The 14280-nt window shown below is 33.6% G+C and overlaps 1 protein-coding gene across 1 annotated transcript; it reads right to left on the bottom strand.

Moving 5' to 3' along the window:
• Positions 1–1037: 1037 nt before the first annotated feature.
• LOC146931475 (beta-adaptin-like protein C) lies at positions 1038–9762 on the bottom strand. Its single transcript, XM_085702962.1, has 15 exons — positions 9634–9762; positions 8169–8366; positions 7792–7905; positions 7401–7651; positions 6126–6261; positions 5824–6003; positions 5610–5702; positions 4848–5059; positions 4679–4742; positions 4416–4595; positions 3775–3867; positions 3098–3486; positions 2094–2283; positions 1807–2010; positions 1038–1575 (listed from the first exon to the last, which is right to left on the bottom strand). Exons 1-15 carry the CDS (start codon positions 9718–9720, stop codon positions 1276–1278), a joined length of 2691 nt encoding a protein of 896 aa, XP_085559088.1. The 5' UTR covers positions 9721–9762; the 3' UTR covers positions 1038–1275.
• Between the last annotated feature and the right edge of the window lie 4518 nt (positions 9763–14280).

The raw sequence follows: 14280 nt of genomic DNA, 5'->3' as shown, positions 1-14280 counted from the left end.
AATGAAATTATTATTTTGATTAGCTTTTGAAGAAAATCATTTTTAATGAGCTAGTGAGAGAGATAGTTTATGAGGTATATGTTTTTACTTTTTTAGCCATATTAATGGGGGGAAATTGACTTAAAAGAATAAAAAAAATTATTGTAACTTAACTTGAATGAATTTTCAATCATAATTTATGATTATTATTTTTAAGGGTCCTGCTAACCGGTGCCCCTGGGGCACTGGTTAAACATACCATAAAAAGGAATTATTACCATAAAAGGAAACTGTTTTTGACTTTATTATAAATTAATTACATAATTTCAATGCATTAACTACTATATAATTTCTTTTTTCATATCCTTAACCAATGCCCCGGGGGCATCTGTTAGCATTTCCCTATTTTTAAAACCTCTAAAGAATAATATATGACAAACAAGTCAACTTCATAATCATTTTTATTTTAATCTACAACAAACAAGTCAACTTCATACTCATTCAAATTTATTTAGTTAGTTTAATTTGTTACTGCAAAACCCTTTGAAATTATTTTTTAATAATGGAGTGAATTATTAAATTTTACTAAATAATCAATTCATTTCTTCAAATAAAATGGGATGCATATACAACTTATGTGATAAGTAAAACTCAAATGAAAACGAAAAAGAAAAAAAACTAAGTAGGTAGAACTCAAATTCAAAAAAAAAAAAACTAAACATTTGATATACTATAGAGAAATGCTAGGAACACTCTCTTTTGAGCACTCTCTCTTAAACTTGCAATTCTCTACGGTGTGCGAGTTTTGCCACTAGCTTTCTAAATAAAATAATGGAATGGATGTATTGTTTAAAATGACCAACCTCCCCATCTCAATGTTATTCATTGAAGTGAAATTTTACTAATCTCCATCCTCATCAACTATAATGTTTATTCGATAGTTTCCCTTTACTAATTACTAATATGTATTTATCTGCACACAGTTTTAATTTCTCTTGTTTGATCTTCTTAAAACTTCTACAATGTTAAACCAAGGTTTATAGGCTAAAGAAATGATCTAATACAAAAAGCTAATAGCATAGAAGTAATCATAATCATTGTTTTACATATCAGAATATTACAAGCCATCCAACCTCTCAACAAATGATGTCCACAAAACCAGTTATATATGCAACAGTGAGTGAATTTTTTCAAACTTAAACATCAATTTGGAATATCTATCAATATACCAACAAAAAACAATGTATAAACAAAATTAAATTCAAAAAGAAAGAAAAACAAAAATAAAAAATAATATTAACTCCTAAGAAGAGACTCGATGGCTTCGAAGATAAATGTTGACATTTCAGGGCTTGGTGTCTTGATTGCACATTTGACACCAGGGTTTCCAACCACTGTGGTAAGTTCGATTAAAAGTGGTATCCCTCGAGGCAGTTTAGCTGAGAAGTAAAACACATCCTGGTTCGCATTCTTACGCTTTGCAATAAAGAATATGTTTGATGCGGCCAGTCGTTCCACGGTTGCGTCAACACCACCAATTACAATTGCAGGGAAGTCCTTGGAAACTTCATTTGAATCAGGAAGGGACCTCCATGTCTGCAACACATTCAATGATAAGGTTTCAATTTATACATCCAAGTATAAGTCATGAAAAGTGGCAGTTATTGAATTTATTGAATTTGTTTAAAATTTCACTTTGTCCTTTAGTCCTTAATAACATAGAAATAATCCCATTAAAAAAATTACAAATCAAAGAATCAAACTCAGAAGTTACCGCATTAATGTTATTGCAGTGAAAAGAGATCAAATGAATGGAAAGGTATATACCTCAAGGAAAGCGGCACGCTCCATTCTACCATCCTCGGTAAAAAATGCTTGGAAAAAGATTTTATCGTTGAAATACCACACAGGCTGTTGGTTGTTTTTTAAGGCAACCTGTAAAACTGAGCTAGGCGGACCTTGGGACATGTTCTGGAACATAACCATAGGAAGGAGTGTCCTAGCTGATGTTCCAGGTTGCAATTGTGGAACCTGAAAAGCAATAAGCCATCTATTAGTAGAACTGAATTTCTATCAAAATATTCAAGTAAAAAGCCATTGTATGCAATATTAACCTGCAGGGGCCCAGCAGCTGCAAGACCAAATGTGTTCTTGTTAAATTGGATCATGAATCCATCAAGTGGAACTTGAGAATTGTTCTCAAATAACATATTGTAGAATACTTGACCATCCCGCCTAGTAAGCTGTGCACTGATTTGTAAACCCTGACCAGTTGAAGCAGGCAGTACAACGGGCAAAGGAGGCCTGCAATCAGGACAGAGGAGGATATAATCAAGCATTATTATGTAAATTGCAAGGTAATGAAGCTTTCAGAAATTGCTCAACAATTATATGTGTTGATAGGCCATCCCAAAGTCATGTGAACATGTTTTAATATTTATTAACAAATTACAACATCACATATTATTCAAGTCAATAAAAAAAAACTCACATATTATCATCAATCACAATTCAATACAAAAAAAAATAAAAATCTTTTTGGTTAAATACTATTGTCCCCTAGAAATTCTCAAAACTTGTTTCAATCTTGCCTTTGAAAAGTAACGTGTTTCCGACCCCCAATTTTAGAAATATGACAATTTTTTATCCCTGAAATTGGGTTTCAGTACCCCCGCCCCTTTGATTTCTACCACAAGGACCACAGAGTACATGCCCCCTCCCCAACTAAAAAGTAACGTGTTTTCACTGCCCAACTTTTGAAATGTCAATTTTTGTCCCTGAAGTTGTGTTTTAGTCCCCTGCCCCTTTAACCCCATACAAAGACCATGAACAATATATTTTGTCCCTGAAGTTGTGTTTTAGTCCCGCCCCCCCCCCCCCCCCCTCCCCCCTTTAACGCCATACAAAGACCATGAACAATATATTTCAAAAGTTGCAGGACAAAAAGACACCAATTTTTCAATGAGGGACTTGAACCAAGTTTTAGGGGGACTAAAAAAACATATTTAACCATTCTCTTTTTTTATCGCATGACAAATCATATGCAACTCTTCTAAAATGCATAACAGATAGCAGTAAGCCATTTTACAAGTAACCCACAATACTTAATTTTACTCACCCTGAAGGAGCAGCTGGCTGGTCAAGAGGAACAATAGAACTATTATCCATGCCCATCAAATCACCAAGTAAATCTGGCACTGGTGCAGCAGAAGGTGGAGGTGAAGCTGGTGCCACAGATGCAGGTATTGTATAGCTGGAAGTAGGAGGTGACCCAGGGCCATTAGCAGGATTTACAGATGACTCGGATTCACTTCCATCAGGATAGTCATCATCTTCAGTTTTCTGGGCCGAAGCAAGTGTGCGGGTAACAAATGCTTCAGGGGGCTTGTGATAAACGGAAGATAATGTAGCAATATTGACTAGAAGCTCGTCAAGTAGAGAAGGATCGAGGTTGTTTGAGTCATCAGTTATCACAGGCTTCTCAGCTAACACGACATCCTTAGCTGCCTGGAGAAGACAAGCTAGGTACATCAAAGGGAGGGACAAAATTTATGTCTAACACACAATTTCTGAGAGAAAGTTGTTATTTCCATGTGGCTAGACAAATGATCAATCATATTAAGTGTATTGTACCTTATACTTTAAAGAGAATGATAAAACATATTAAAAACTTCTCTGTAAAGAGTTAAGTTGATAAATTCAGTTTAGGTATACAATCTACAGCCAGGTATCCACCTCAACTAATTAGCTACATATTGAACTGAAGAAACTGGATTTCAATTCAAGAAATCAAACCTCAGGGTCAGTTGAGAGGAGACGCCAATATATGTATGCACGATCTCGCAAATCAGGATTATCTGTCTCCATAGTCGCATTGTTCAAAACAACCTGTAAAGATTAGCTAGAGTGAAACTAACATCGAAGGATTTAAAGAATGTAAATTAAACAGCTATAGATAATTTTATGAAACAATATAAAGAAGGCTCTATAAACAAATAGATAGCAAAGGACGGAAAATTTGTCTTTCAGTTTTGGTTCCAATAATTTTAGGAATTGTTCCAGATACAAGCTCAAATTTGCTAGGTTTTCTATCTTTCACTTTGAAAAAATATTTATCAAAGATTTGTAAAACCAATAATGGTGAACGCACACAGTTGTTTAATTTAAGATATACAACAATTGATAGTAAAAAGAGAAGTTGCTTATATAGACCACTTGAAGAAAGAGGGAAAGGACTGCACGGATTTACATACTTAGTGAAAGGGTTGTCCTACTAGATTTCGGTAGAAAAATATTGCTATATCTTCAAGCTAATTTATCTATAATTTATGAACAGGATTCTGAGGACATTAAAACGAGTCACGCATTTGATATCCATTTGGAATTAAAAAAACATTAAAGCAATGCATTTGAACAAATGTGTTATGAGGAAGGACCTGAATCATCTGCTGTGGGCCCTCAGTTGGCTTCTTAAGGAAAAGTTTAACAGTAGCTGTCAGCAATTGTAGTTGGACTAGCGCAGGTTCTTCGGGGAAACTTTCCAAGAAACTTTCAAGAAGCTCGTCAGCATTGTCAATTCTTTCCGCATATTCACCAATTATCCAGATCATTGATGCCTGTCCAGATAGGAAAGTGGATGAAAAGGTATAAGCATGCTGATGAAAACTGTCAATTACAAAAGCACTCAGAAAACATATACCTTGGCTTCGGGCTCATCCAAGGTGTCTAAGCTCTCACAAAGAGTTGCAATTATGGACTCATATCTGCAAAATGAAACAAATTTTCAAATAAAGTTTCAAGTAATGCTTAATCACCAACTTCTCTATCCCCCACCTCCCAAAAAAAAAGATGAGGAAAGAAAACAATACGTGTTGGGGTATCGTCTAAATATGTCTTTGATAACAATGATTGCCTCTTGAACCACATAATTTACTTTTATCTTGATCAGCTCTAGCAAAACACTAATGCATCTTTCAGCTGCTCTCTCTAATTTAATGGCACAACGACCAATTGCACGAACAGCCTTTCTAACAAAATCTACGTCAACTTCAGTAGCATACTCCTTAAATTCCAACAAAACCTGCCAATGTTGTAACCAATGGGTCAAAAAAAAGGTGAGAAAAATTGTTTATAGAATAGCTGCAACGATTTAAAGTTTCATGAGAAAAATTGTTCTGGCAAATTAAATATTAAATATGTATGCACATAGTAAACAGCAGTTCTGTGTCAAATTAATAAAAGAAAGGTGAGCCTGTTAGGATAATGAATAAGGGGAGTTATAGTTAGAATTAGTAAGGGAACTTCGCTAGATAGGGGAGACTCATTAGAGAAAAATAGTAAATTATATTCATTATGTGAATTAGAAAGTTTGTGTGAATGCAGAAATCCTTTGTGAAAGGAAACCCTTGTTGGAAAGCCTCTCTTCTTTTTTTGATCATTCAATAAAAATGTTCACTTATTTTCAGTTGTTTCAATCGATCTACCAATTCATTTCATAGTGTGTAGTGTTCACTAAAATCACTGGAGCTCACTTTTAACAAAACAAAATTATTTTTTATTCACAAAAAAAATAAAAAAATGGGGAGGGAAGGAAATTATTGAACTGAAAGCTGTATAATGTAAAAGCTTACCTGGTCTATATTTCGGTCTGAAGCAAGTTTTATCATGATTTCTAATTTCTCCATTTTCACATATATAGGATCATTGTATTTGCAGAAGAACACCTACAGATAGAACAGGAGGCCCATAATCATTTGGCGTCTAAAATAAAAGAGGCCCATAATCCGGTGACCTAGTTTGTTTATAACTAAGTGACAAGTTCACAATAAAATTTAGATCAAATACCTTAATTTCATGTGCAAGAATTGTCGGCCTTCTTTGTACAATAAGATTGATATTTCGCAGGGCAACATATTGTATCTCAGGTTCTGCTGAGAGTAATGTCACAAGAGGAGGAGCCATCTTTTTGCAAAGATTCCGGACCACATCAGTGCTGGTGATGAGTTCCATTTGTTGAAGGATCATCTACATGTCATTATAAATTGTGGTTAACACACCAGGCAGAATGTGATTAGTGATTACCGATGCATTAATATTGACAAATGGTCTGCAAGATAATAAGTTACAGGTAAGGGCAGTAGAATCACCTTAACAGCCGACAGTACAACTGCACAATTGGCATGCTGTAACCGTGGGGTAACTCTTTCTACAATGTTTTCTGCCTCACGTGCATCAGCAGCCTTGTATCTAGAAAGAGCGTCCAGTATAAAAACTTGACCCCATCTGGTAAGTGAAACCAAGTTGTGTTAGATTGATTGAAACAACATGTTAAAAGATGGGCAAGGAAAGACAGGATGATGACAGCTGAAACAGTGGCTAAAAAATTACAATACTGCACAATCAACTGGACAAAATAACTTGATATTTTTTGGTTTCATGTTTTATGTCGTCATCAAGATGCATATTAGTTACTACTAACATATATTTCTCTAAGATACAATCTCTACAAAGATGTTTTACCAAAATATATTTCTCCAAAGGGATCAAAATCATCATGAAAATCAGCTATTAAGGATAGCATCAAATTCTACAATCAACTATGGCAATTTGAACTCTTGATCTTAGAGGCAGGGTATTGTCTTTCATTTGTATCATGGTTATAATATTTCAAACAGTTGGACCCTAACAGGGTTTTGTTTTAAGCAACTACAAGCTGTTCAGCTTGAGGACAAGGTGAATGTTTAGGGAGAGAATATTGTAAGGTAACTCCCTTTGTTAGATACACCTTCCATTTCAAATTGAGTGTCGTTTAAGGTTTTCCACAAGGTTTAAGAAAAGCAACAAAAGACTTGATAAGTGGATAAAACTTACTAAATTGTCCTCATAATTAATGGAGTATTGGTCATTGTTATAAATGCACGGTAAAGACGGGTAAAATTGAAATCAAAAATTAAAGTTACATTGAAAAGATAAAATGACACGTAATATGCTTTTTTATCATCTTCTTAGAGCGACAGTCAATATGAAATGGGGGGAGCAGTTGAATAGTTAGTTGGTTAGGTAGTGAGAGATGGTAGGTTATAAATAAGAGAAACAGAAGATTTATTAGAGGGGGCACAATTAATTTTGGAGAGGATCTAAGAGGAGGAGAGACTAGGTCACTCAAATACCTGGAATGTAATAGAGGTTTAACCAATAAACACTGTTTTATTAGAGGGGACATCATTAGTTTTAGAGAGGATCTTAGAGCGGGGGGAGAACTAAGTCACTCAAATACTTGGAATGTAATCAAGTTTCTACCAATGAACACTGTTTTCTTCTATATTCTGAAACAGTACCTATCAGAGGAGTTGCACTATAACTAGAGTCGAAAGTATTTTAAATCTCAATTATAAGAACAAAATTTCAAAACACAGACTTACTCTGTACATTCATTTAATGCAGTGAGGAGCTTTGACAGTGTATGACTAGTGATCTCAAAGATGGGTCTAGTGCTATTGTCCTGAATTTCAGCGAGTGCCGCAACAGCATTAGCAACAACCATTGGATTATTGTCGGATATCAAATCCTTCAGTGATTCCAAAAAACCCCTGTCCTCAACTAACTCTGCATTTATGTCATACAGCTTTGCAACACAAATGGCTGCTGTCTTGCGAACATATGGATCATCGTCCTGTCAATATATACCAAACACAAGCACGGATTACAAATAGTTAGTCCAAATACGAATGTCACCGGAATCAACACAATAAGAAATAAAATCAAACTAAAAAATAGACATGGGAGAATTATAAAAGAATTGTGTATATGCACCTTTAGACATCTTTGAAGGGGATCACATAGATACTCGGTAATTTTATCCACACGAATGCATCCCATTGTTCGCACAGCTAAGGCACGAATTAAAGGATTTGGATCTTGTGAATCCTGAGCAGCATTTCATAAAATGAAAATTTTGTCATACAACATTCAACTGCCATGAGTAAGAGTTGGGGAACAATAAGTTATTCTAAACATAAATTGGGAGCACAAGATGGGGAGGGAAAACATATATAGTATTATATAGACTCGAGAACCTCAAAATCCAAGAAATTAGCAATAGCAAAGAGTAAAAAAAGAAATGATACAAAAAACATTGAATGAAAGTAAGGAAAATATACAGACAAAAGAATGGTCATTTGAGCTTTCACCTTTACAAATGTATTTACTGCGAGTATAGCAAGGTCCGGCTGGCTCTTTGCATAATTTATCAGATACAAGTATACCAACTTTTTCAGCTCCAAATTTTCTGTTTGCATGCAATTCACTACATCTGTAAACAGTGATGACACATCCTTTCCAACCGTCATAGCAGCAATCACTTTTTTCACTGCATCTTTTCTCTTATCCTAAAAAACATAAAATAAATAGAAGTTAGACTCGAGGTAGTCAAATCGAGATTTTACACAAAATCGGGAAGGGGAAATAAAATCGTAAATTGTAGAACCGTAACACTAATTGTAAAATTATGCAAAATTAATAAAACTCATATATATATGCATATAAATTCACATAAATGCATATATAATAGCATTCATAAGACAAAGAAAACATTAAATCACTTGAAATAGCTGACATCTAAGATAGTTACCTTAAATCACACTTCAAATACTAACACAAATTTAAATTCATTCGAAAACATAATCGCAGAAACGTTTTGAAGATAATAGAATATACAATTCAACGATCAACAAAGGGTGATTCCACCCAATTTCACCAAAATAGGATTCAGTGTATATTCTTAATCGCTGAGGGCAAGCATAACCACAAAATCTTGAGACTCTATGATTCAAATCGAGATTTTAACTACCCAGACACCTTACACACAATCCTTGACAATGGAAAATTAAAGTGACTACAATAAAAAGTAAGACAAACACTCTAACAAATTAAAAACAACCAAACACGTATTTCTATTATAATAATGAGTTGTTAATGAGAGTATAAACAAATCGCACCACGATAATAATGTAAATATTCTTAATACAAAAAATAATAAAGTCTAATCCCACTAAGTGAGACAGGCTGCATGGATCGAACGACGCCATAAAGTTCTATTGTATATTAGATCTCCATCCAACTCATTAATCTCTAGATACTTTTTAATAGTTTCTCCTACAGTTTTTCTACGGCATCATCTGCCTCCAGTGATTTGCCTACTACCCATCTGATCTACTCTACTCTCCACCATCTTTTCTAAATGTAAAATATTCATAATTTTCAATGTAATACTAAATTTCCTGGAATCTAACTGATAGAATAAATAATACAAAAATCAAATATGTTAAGCTAGAAACGAAATTCAGAAATAGGAAACATGAACAAAACACAAGTACAAAGAATTTTAATAAGCTATTAACTGAGTAATAACAAACAGTTTAAAGGTGAATCAGTACATAACTGAGAATCATTAATCTACAATTGTGCATCATCAACATTTGCATAATTGGTTCGGTAATTGAATTATGTACGCATCCACGAATCGTAAACACCTAATTATCCAGATCAGAAATACGGAGGTAGAAAAAGATGAAGGAAGTGAAATCGGATGGATCTAGAAATGGAAATTATGAAAAAAGAGAAAACGGATCGGGATCTGAGGAAAAGAAAAGGAACCTTGTACTGAGAATTAAGCTCTTCTTTGAGTTCAGGGATTTCACCCTTCTTCGTTGTGGAGAAGTACTTGGAGTCGTTCCGACTCATCTTTGCTCCGCCCTTCCTTCTGCTCGATTCAAATGTCAATGTCTGGGGAGGAAAAACTTGGATTCTAGTTTTGACGACTGTATGAGAGAAAAGTCCTAAAACGGTGTCGTCCGACTCGCTGTTCACCACTATATATTCATAATAACATTTTAAAAAGAAAAACATAAGCCTTTTTTTTTTTTAACAGTACATAAGTGATTATTCTTTTTTTTGTGAACATAAGTTTTTTTTTTTTTGAACAAGCTAAAATGATGTATATATTAACAACGGATCACCCCGCACAAGATGTGCAAAGGATGAACAATCAAAAGTATTTACACAGTCATAGTGCCCCTAAAATAACGAGCATGAACATAAGTTATTAATTTACTTTTTTTAAGGATGGACACATATCCAGCTACTAAACAACAATTGATAATTTTAAGTTTTCTAATAAGATATTAAATTTTTGTTATATTAATTATTAAAACATTTCAAAAATCTACGTATATTGATATTATTCGATTTGGATTTCAAAAAGTGCACACGCTATATAGTTCCCTTGAGTATAGCTTAGTTGGTATGAACAATGTATCCACTTAATTTTATCATTGATTTAAGATTTGACGGTCAAAATCAATAATTACATTTTTCAAGGTGAAATCAGTAATCTATACCTATATAAAAAGGCAATACTATTTTTTGGTGTAGCATTTTTTTAAAAATCCCAAAATGCCCTTACTTAATGGTAGTTATTAAAAAAAAAACATTAGCCACGAATAATCTCACACACACACACGATGGATGGAAGTAATTAAGAGAAAAATAACTAAGTTCCTTTATTTTAGGAGATGAGCGTGGAACAGGGAGAAAATCAAAGAGAATAATGGACAGTTTTTTTTTTTTTTAAGAAAAGAGAAAAACGGCAGTTTAAAACTCATGAATGTTTTTTGCCTTTTATTAAAAAAACTAATCTATGCATGGATTCTTTTATCATATTTAATTTTTCTTTAATAAATAAAAACGGTCTTCTACTAAAGGTTTTGTAAAAATATCAACTAATTGATTTTCTGTGTTCTGAAACAATGTTACCTTTGATAGGTATAGATTACTATTAATTATTCATATTCATATTTTTAGATTTTTTTAAGTAAATATTGGAAAAATCGGACAGACGGGCACGTCTGTGCCCGTCTGGCCGCTAGTTACATATAATGCAAATTTGATTATGTATGTGTGTCAGACATGTTTGTATTAAAGATGCAAATTAATTAAACTCTTATTATTATAAAATGAATAAATATGGATTTTAGAATTATATATGGATAATGTAGATAAGTTTAGGCTTAATTACATTTGTTAATTAAACAAAACAAAAAAAAACATTACATTACATTTTTTTTTTTGAACAAGAAAACATTACATTTGTTACTTATGTATCTCAGCACAAGTCAATAATTTTCCTACAAAACTATTATACTTTTTTAAGATAAATTAAATCATAATCATTCTTTATTGTCTCCTCTCACTTGATACATAATCTCATTGATTTCAAATCTCTCTCATTTTCACTCATCTTTTCCATGGTTGTTCAATCCCACAACCTTGTCCTCACCATAACATCCATCTCACTCTTCCCTGAAATTTAATCACTAAGATCGGTGGGTTTTGGGTGGCCAGTGGTGGGTGGGGAAGGGTGAAATGGGTGTTTCTGTGGAGGATGAGGGTGGTGGGACGGAACAACCATAGAGAAGATACAAGTGGGGTGGAGAAGATGGATTGGAGAATAGGAAAAATGATTTTACATCAATGCGACTTTGACATGCACATGTAACCAGCCACGTTATATATACTTTTTACTTTGACTAATAGTTTTGGACGAAAATGACCGACTTGTGTTAAAAGACATAAGTTAAGAGGTCAACTATAACAATTTTAAGGTTAAGGATCAGATTCAACTTAAAAAAATAAGTGAAGGTACAAAAAATTAATTAAAGTTTAACACCGACATCAATCATTCTTCGATGCATTGCAATAGCATAAATAAAATTCAAAAACAATACAATGAGTTTAATTATTCAAAAACAATACAATGAGTTTAATTACATAGTAGCATTATAAATAAATTTTGCCCAAATACCTAATAATAATTCATACCTTGTGACATCGTAATATTATTATTAGAATTTATTTGGACTATCTACCAAAAAAAAAAAAAATTAACTGTTGTAAGATCGTCAAATATCAAATATGATTAACTTTATGTGTAAACGTTGCTTACACTGTCCTCGTGAGCTTAGCTCAGTTAGTATGGACAATGCATAAAATATGCAAGGTCTGGGGTTGGAACTCTGACCACCATAAAAAAAAAACGCTGCTTACACTTCCACGGAAGAGTTATTAAACTTTTTTTTGCCTCAAAAAAAATTAAACATTTCTTAGGTAAAAATGTAGGAAAATAAATGGTTTACTCTACTAACCAATAACAAATTATTTTTTATTTTTACTTATGTAACGGTAGCAGGTCAATCCCAGACAGTGATCTTCGGAATTTAGAAGGGGAACACTAAAGCTTGGCCTAAATTTGTTTCTAACACTTATTGGATCATTAGATATGGTAATGATGTGTGATTCTAGAAAGAGAGATGGATCCCAAGTTCCCACATTCTTGAGGACATTGCTATCACTACTCCTTGGCTTCAAATGAAGTATCTAGTGTCTTTGTATGCCTGTGGTGGTTATTATAGTTGCGATGTTTTCAAGAAATACTTCTCAACCTTAGTTTGTGCTAAACTAATCCATGTGAATGTGACTGCCTAATGTTACGTATGACTCTAGATTCTGTCTGTCCTAAAATCCAATCTTCCCCTGGTTCATGTATGCACATATATGAAGGAATTGTGAAGATGTTCTTAGTATCTTTGGAGAACTATATCAGTCAAGTGTGACACACCTTATTTAGTCTTAGTATTTTGGTGCTACACACCTCATACCTTTGGTGTGTTAGTTTGGTATGAGGCATGCCCTCTCCAGACGCGGCTTCTCACCATACACTCAATTGAATGTGAGATCTCTAATCCTATTGCTTCCTGTAATGAAGGTTTCAAACTACACTGTAAGGGCCTCCTTCTGGAGTGTTTAAAGTTAATGTTGATCCCTCTTAATAATAAAAGTTAATGTTGATGGTTCCTTCATGTTATATTTGGATAGTATTTCTTGTGGTGATTTCATAAGGGATGAATTTGACAACATGGTTAAAGGCTTCTAAGTTGAGCTCTAGTAATGTACTAAATGCTAAACTTCTGGTCCTGAATAGTAGTGGTGTCTTCCTGCAACATGGCTGCATTGCCCCGTTTTGCTTGGGGCTTTCATTTTTATGAACAAGTTAATTGATGGTTCTGTTACATGCTCTCTCAGGCACATTATCATTTCAACAACTTATGAAGAAATAACGAGGGGGGTCGTGAGAAATTCCTCCATTGGACAAAGCATGGATGTAATTAATAGTTGATTCAAGTTGCAACTATTGAGTGGTTAATGAATTTTTTGAACAACATTAGAACATAAATTGAAAACTGAATTATCATGAACAACTTTCAGTAAAGATGTGCTTTTAACCATCAAGAGCTATTTTAATACTAAACCATGTTTTTGGTCAGAAAAACAAAAAAATATTCATCCAAGTTTGTAGAAAGTCGCAAATAGGTTCATTAAAATGTTCTAATTTGTAAAGTTGTCAAATTGATCATAACTCGAGTTTTTGTCAAAACTAATGAAATGTGGGACACTAATTTGAGTCGGTTGAATGAACCGGTTGAGAGTTGAAAATTATGCACTTCTTCTTTCACATCAAAGAAAGTCATGCATCCGAAGTGTCAAACCTCCATATGCTTAACTTTCAAAATCTTGAGCATTGCAAGCTAGCTTATGCATTGTAAAGCTATTGCATAACATGCTACTCGAAGGAAAAATGCATAGAAGCATTTAATAGATTGAAAAAACCTGAATGTTCAATTTGCCATTAACTGAAAATAACTAATCCGTGTGGTTATGTCCAGCCAATGGCAAATTGCACAACCAAGTAATTTCAATGCAATAAATAGCATTTTTTCCTTCAAACAATAAGCTATGTCATATCTTTACAACGATAGCATTAGCTTGCGGTGGAGACCGTTTTGAAAGTTAAGCATATGTTGAAGAAGTTTCACACTTTGGGTACATAACTTTGTGTAGAAGTGTGTGTGAGAGAAGAAAAATAGTGTTAAGTAAATTCTAAAAGCACGGGAAAGACTATATTGTATATCTTGTGTGTTATATCTTGTGCATATGAGAGAGTGGAGAGAAGTAATATTCTTTGATATAGTGGAATATTTTTTTGGAGTTTGTCCCCATATTTTTCCCTCAATTTTTGATGGTTTTCCACATTAAAAAATGTGTTCATTATAAGTGCTGCAATAATCGATTTCTTTTGGATTTCAGTAGTTTAATTTACACTCACATTACAGTCGTCAGACATCGAGCCCAACAGAATGAACTACTGTGACAAAATTTTGTTTAAACAGAAAAATTATCATCACTGTC

Source organism: Medicago sativa, chromosome 4 (assembly GCF_051527215.1).
Source record: "Medicago sativa cultivar Bolivia chromosome 4, Bolivia_mono, whole genome shotgun sequence".
Classification (NCBI taxonomy): Eukaryota; Viridiplantae; Streptophyta; class Magnoliopsida; order Fabales; family Fabaceae; genus Medicago; species Medicago sativa.
The sequence above is the reverse complement of the archived record's forward strand: the minus strand, read 5'-3'. Positions and strand labels throughout refer to the sequence as shown.

Excerpts from the sequence above, each read along its gene's own strand:
- LOC146931475 (XM_085702962.1), bottom strand. The coding sequence starts at position 9,720 with ATGAGTCGGAACGACTCCAAGTACTTCTCCACAACGAAGAAGGGTGAA. Across the intron at positions 3,868-4,415 it reads GCCCACAGCAGATGATTCAG|GTTGTTTTGAACAATGCGAC; the intron begins GTCCTTCCTCAT and ends TAATCTTTACAG. Across the intron at positions 2,011-2,093 it reads CAGCTGCTGGGCCCCTGCAG|GTTCCACAATTGCAACCTGG; the intron begins GTTAATATTGCA and ends ATTGCTTTTCAG.